General features: G+C 31.8%; 1 protein-coding gene across 1 annotated transcript; it reads left to right on the top strand.

Moving 5' to 3' along the window:
* The first annotated feature begins 2,337 nt into the window (after positions 1-2,337).
* On the top strand, positions 2,338-2,974 carry LOC130951029 (Bowman-Birk type proteinase inhibitor B-II-like). The gene is given in 2 exon segments (XM_057879643.1): positions 2,338-2,693; positions 2,696-2,974. Coding segments are annotated over 2 exon segments (333 nt in total). The 5' UTR covers positions 2,338-2,497; the 3' UTR covers positions 2,833-2,974.
* Positions 2,975-6,784: the final 3,810 nt, after the last annotated feature.

The raw sequence follows: 6,784 nt of genomic DNA, 5'->3' as shown, positions 1-6,784 counted from the left end.
TGGCGACGGGCTCAACAACGACGGTAACGGGATGAGCAGCGATGATGACATAAGCTGTGAACAGTGACGGACCCAGAAAAATTTAGTAATGGGGATAAAAATATAATAAAATTTAGGTATAGATATTTTTTTGCTTCCCACGATATTCAACAAGTTAAGGACTAATCTGTCATGAATTTGAATTCCATTTAAGAATCTATAATTGGCCGGCAACGAGTTGCTATACATACGAGACAGAATTCGAACCCTCAATACTTATTTAAGCGGACGACTAAGTTGATCACTTGATCAATCTAAATTGGTTTAGATATATTCAAAATTTAAAATTAAAACTATCTAATACATATTGATAAGAACTAGAAATATACACACAATTATTATTATAATATTTAAAATAATAAAAATATAATTTCATACACATAGTATAATATTTAAAATAACAAAAAAATATTTATATGGACCTTTTTTATTTTTAACATAATTAAATATTATTTTTTATATATATATTTTTAAACAATTATTTTACTTAATTGTCAAATCTACTTATTATAATTTTTATAGTATAAATAAATTTTTTAACCAAAATAATTATAGTATATTAATACATAGATAATATATTTTTTATCTTAAACAACTTTTAAAAAATCACTAATAATTTAAGTTGTATTTAATTAAAAAATTAAGTTTTAATTTAATTATTAATTAATTAACTAATATAATATAATTAATTATCACTATTTTTTTAGTGTATTTATTTATTTTTCATACTAAATCAAATTTAACAATATAATTATTATTATGTGTTAAGTTTAACAAAATATTTTTTAACATAAAATACAAAAGAACTATTTATATTTTATTTTGAGACAAATATAATATAATAAGTGGTATATATGTATATAAGTATTACTTTTTAAAAAAAAAAAATTGTGGAGACAAATGCCCCTCTATATTAAACGTGGGTCCGTCTCTGGCTGTGAAAGAAGCTAATGGGAGTTGTGAATAGGTAAGCAGCGATGAACTCAACAACAACATGACAGGAGCTATGCGGTTTTTTTGTGAAGAAGTCGAGAAGAAGAAGATTTTAGATGAGGATGATTGAGTTTATCTTGCATGGCTATAGAGTATAGACTAAAGCTATGAATCATGTGTAATGTGAGGCAAATCCTAATTCCTAAAAAGTGTTTATATGTATATATTTGGGGCAGGTATACCCTAAATCCGACCAAACCCTGTCTTGAGCAAAATCTGCCCCGACTCGGGTCAAGTTATTACCCTTTTCATCTAGATATGGACGGGTCGAGTACCTGCATATTCGAAAACTCCTGCCAAGTCTAACTACGTATTGATACTTAATTTATCAAGGGTTTATCACTAGTTAATGAATTGCTATATACACAAGACGAGATTCTAACTCCTAATAGTTATTTAAGCAGACGAGTGAGATGATCACTTAACAAATTCAAATTGATTAAGATAAATACTAATTATTTTTAATATTTAATATTAAAAATTTTGATAATTTGATTTTAATTATAACTTTATAAAATATTTATAATAATAATTATTATATATTATTTAATTTTTTAATAAAATTTTTAATATAATTTTATGTATTATCCCATACAAAATACGGGAATATACACTAGTTTAGAAAAAAAAAAGCCACACATTTGATCATGCGAAATGCATTTTGTGCGTGTTGCACGGGATTGTACGGATAGATGAGTTAGCCAAAAAGTCGGTGAAACAATAATGTTATTCAATCTGAGTGTGGCATTTAATTATAGGACGTAGGCCCTAGGAGGCTAGGATAGTTTTCGATAACGTAACGTAATAACAAAAAAATTCTTTGAAAATTAATTTTTTAATATATTAAATTTTCAAGAAAGACTAATATTACTACCTAGTTAAAATATAAAAAAATTTTAAATATATCTAAAATATCAGTATTTTAATAATTTTAATTTTTTATTTTAATTTATATATTATATATATTTTTTATAATTAAAATTATTAAAATATCAATATATTTAATATACTTAAATTTTTTTTAAAATATATTGTGCACACAACACACTAATTATTTTTAAATATATTAAAATATATTAAAATTAATTATCAAATTTAATTATTAGTATAAAATATATATTATAAATAAATTAAATTACATATACATATTTATATAAAAGTATATATTAACTAATTTTAGTTTAAAAATAATATTTTTATTAATTAATCACTGTTACGTGAATGAAGTCACGTGACAGACCACAGAGTATACAAGTATGTTGAGACGTTCGAGACCGAGCATAACTAAAGCCGATGTCCATTTCTCTTGTACTGTGTACACGTGATTGCCTTTTGAAAAATCTCTAATATTGGTTTAAACCTGTGAGGCTTTGACCATAAATAGTCTCCAGTACTCCTTCATTCTTCTTCACCAAAGAGTCCCACAAAAGAGATTTAAGAGAGTCATAGAAAGAAAAAGAGTGTGATGGAGAATCAGAAGATGGTTGTGAAGGTAGCTCTGTTCCTTTTTCTTGTGGGACTTTCCGCCACCGTTGAAGCCGTCCGCCTTGACCCAAGTTTGATTATCTCACAGGTGATAAACAATATTGGCGAACCATCAGCAGTGTCAGCAGCCAGTGATTGCTGCAGTGCGTGCATTTGTGACCGTAGGGCACCACCATATTCCAGTGCACTTGTGGTGACACTTTTGACCATTGTCCTGCAGCTTGCAACAAATGCGTCTGCACCAGGTCTATTCCTCCACAGTGCCGTTGCACTGATAGAACTCAAGGCCGTTGCCCTTTAACACCCTGTGCTTGAAGCAATTATGAGTTCCCATGTTAATTGCATATGCAGTGTGACTTGCATATGTAATACTCTGATGATGAGGCAAAGTCATCTTTAGACTTTGTTTTCATGTATGGAAAATAATCTTAAATAAAATTGCTTCCTTGAGAATCAACATACATTGTTTGTGTTTATTTGTGTTGTTTTTTACTCTTTGATTAATTATTTTATCAAAAACAAATTAAATGGTTGTCTAGCAAATTTGGTAACAATAATGGATTTAATAAATAGTTAACATGCTTAATAAGCACAAGAGAAATATAGTCAAGAGGGGATGAATTGTTTATTAATGACAAATTAAAAACTTTGTTGAATATAAGATAGAACTTAAATTGTGGAAATGTAAACTTGCAAATAAAGGCAATCACGTACTTCTATTTTTTGTGGATTAATATTTTTTGTATCACTTATATAAAACAAATGAAAGCTTAAATATGGGTATATTACAAAAAAATTTGGTTAAGATGAGGTCTTTAAGGATTATTACGACGGTTTGAACCGCCATTATTATATTAAATGGCGATTAAAAAAAATTACCATAATTCAAATCGTCATTTAGTTACTACGGCAGTTTTTAAAAAATAGCTATAATTCTCGTGATTAAAACGGAAGCGGATTAAAACTACTATTTTTACCAGTTAAAATGACATTTTTTGTTTATAAATGATGGCTTTTGCTATTAAAATTGCATTTTTTTTATAATGGCGATTTAAAGCCTCAATTTTTACTAGTTAAAATGAAAATGTTTTATGTTTATAATGACAATCAAAACCGTCATTTTTATCGAGTAAAATAGTAATATTTTCGTTTAAAGTGGTAATTAAAACCGTAGTTTTTTTGCACGTTAAAATGACAATCTTTTCTCATTTAAAATGACAATTAAAACCACAATTTTCACCTAATTAAAATAGCAGTTTTCTATCATTCAAAATGACAAATTTAATTGTCGTTTTATCTAATTAAAATAATAATTTTATATTATTTTTATCAGATTAAAATAATAGTTTTTGTTCGTTTAAAATGATGATTGAAACAAATAATTTTATAATTCATATAAATTTTATAATTCACACATAGTCATCAAAAATTAAAAATCTTAATCCAAAAACAAAGTACCAAATCTGATGGCATTCTTTTAGATTTATTAATATAAAAAAACAAAGTTACAAAATTACAACAAGAATTTTAAAAAAAGAAAATTGTAAATATCATGAACTCACTTTCTGATCCATTTTCTAACAACAAAAATCTAATAATAGAACGGGGAAGGAAGGAGGATCAATGCTTCTGGGATGCGCCAAGGGTAAGCATAAAGCCATTCTTATGATTCACACCAAGATTTGATGAATGACACTTTTGCTGCACTTCTTGCTACTCAAAAATTTGTGAAAAGTTTACTTTCAAAACCTATGTTGACTTCATTTTGCTAAGACCTATTTATCAGAAAGAAGCAAAGCAAAATTATACCCAAAAAATACATGTTATGAATTACATAATAAATTGTAAAACTGGTAAAATAAGATTAAGGAATAAATGTAGACCACAAAAGCAACATCAGATACATAAATATTCTTAAAGAAGATACCCAGCAACCACCCTGTGAAAGGATTATAGCTATTCACCTTTAAACCTTGCCAATGAATAGTGCGCTTTCGCCAATAACTTCAGCTGACCGAAGAAATAAAATAAACTCAGCAAATAAATATTGGTGAGTTCTACCCAACTTCCTCTAAAATAATATGTAAATTGTTCTCTATGATATGGCTCATTTTAATTGTAAAACCGGGTTAATTAATGGCTAATTAACTCATAAATGAGAATTTATTCTAGAAAGCCCTAAATGTGATTTTTATGGCTAAACGTGATAGAGGAGATTGAGACGAGAATTTTGGTACCAATTTTATAGAATTCGAACCAAGATTGGACCGAACGGGCTAAACCGGGCCAACTGGACCCAAAGTGGGCCCTTGGCCCAACATAACTAAACCAAAACCCTAGTTTTCAGCATTCTCTCTCCTCACTAAACACACTCACACGTTGGAAATGGAGGCCATGGGGGAAGAATACTCTCTCAAACTTCTATTTCTCACTTGATCTTCAAACCACCATAACTTTTGATCTAGAGCTCCGATTGCCGCTCCGTTTGTGGCCACGTGTTCACCGCGAAGAGCTCTACAAAACCCATACAATTAATCTTGAGGTAAGCCATGTTTTGCTCTTCATATTTCCAGCCTTATTTTCGAGTTTCATGAGCAAAAATATTGAGATTTTGGGCTCTTTGATGTTATAGGACCCAACTCTCTTGAAGGAGAAGGTTAATCTTGTCTTCTTGGATCTTGGGTGTGGTAAAATTCTCAACCCTAGTGTAATTTGTGGTTCTATGATGTTTGAGTTTTGAGATGTTGTGTATGGGTGTGATGATTGTGGCTTAGGTTGTGTATGTGTGAATATTGGAGCTTGATTGGTGATTTTGAAAAGCTTGAAAAGGGTTTGGTGGTGAAAAATCTGTTCTTGGAGATGTTGAGGCCTTGAGAGCTTGTGGATAAGTGATTTGGAAGTGCTCCAGTTGAGCTTGGGAAATCGACTAAGGTATGGTCTCGGTTTCCCGTATCTAATATGTAATGTGGTAGGAAATACTTAGGCTAGAGGCCCTAAGATAGGCATTGAATTGTTGGTGTTTATGAATGGTTGATATATATGATGTGGTCATATATGTGATGATGATTATTGATGCCTTAATGGTATGATGTATGAGAAATATGCATGTTGTGATATATGCTTGATGGTTGATTATGGTTGAATTGTGGATGGAACCATGTTGATGGTGAGTATGATATTGATTGTGTAAAATGATGATTTATTGGAATTGGTGTTGTTGAAAATTAGCATGAGGAAGAGTATATGATATGTCAATGTGTTTGGGTTCGAACCACTTGGGTGAAGTGGGTTAAAATGATGGGATAGTGATTTTGGTGATTTGTGGTAAAGTGTCAATGTGTGAGCTGAGGAGGCTTGATGTTGAATTTGATATATTTTGATTGATTTCAAAGAAAAGGGGTGAAATTGGCATGTTTTGATTGATTTTGAAAAGAGTTGAAAATGGCTTGTTTGGAAAATGGCACTTTGTGGTTTTGTATGAAAAATATGATTTTTGGGCATACTTATATGGGACATAACTTGAACTATGGATCTCTGTTTTGTGCCAAATCTATTTAGAAATGAAATTGGATCCGGGATGTCCATGTCGTTCGAAGAACGGGCGAAAAATGATTTAAAATGAGAAAGTTATGTCCGTCGGAAGATTGGGGGTTGAATCTGTGAACTCTGCAGCTTTTAACTTAGAAATTTTTTAGCAGAGTGACCCCCCGCGCATAGGCGCACTTGGCGCGTACGCGCCGTTCTTCCAGAAAGTGCCATCCACGCGTGCGCGTGATGTGCGCAGGCACGCCGAATGTGCTGCACCCAATGCCCAGCCATTTGCCAGAGAGTTGTGCCAGAACTGTGCCAGCTTTGGGCCTGGGGCACGAGAGCACCCACGCGTACGCGTGGTTGACGCGTGCGCGTCGATTGGCTAATTTTCAATCCACGCGTTAGCGTGCATGACGCATACGCGTCGATGAGTTTTTGAGGCCATCCACGCGTGCGCGTGGAGTGCGCGTACGCGTGGCCCTATTTTCATCCCAAAGTTGATTTTTGAGTTTTAAAAGCCAAATCTCATACTTCTAAGCCTCCGATCTCACCACTTATGTCCTAAATCATTATGACATGTCTAGCTATGAGAAAAAGGGCTAGTGAATGTGGTAACTTGCGAGTAAAGCAAGGGAAAAATGAATGATCAATGAGGATCAAAGATAATTATGTGAGAGGCGGAGGATGGCGGTGGAAGTGCTTGTTATGCCATGGGCCGAAAGGCTGTAATTGTTAA

This window comes from Arachis stenosperma, chromosome 9 (genome assembly GCF_014773155.1).
Source record: "Arachis stenosperma cultivar V10309 chromosome 9, arast.V10309.gnm1.PFL2, whole genome shotgun sequence".
Lineage (NCBI taxonomy): Eukaryota > Viridiplantae > Streptophyta > Magnoliopsida > Fabales > Fabaceae > Arachis > Arachis stenosperma.
The sequence above is the reverse complement of the archived record's forward strand: the minus strand, read 5'-3'. Positions and strand labels throughout refer to the sequence as shown.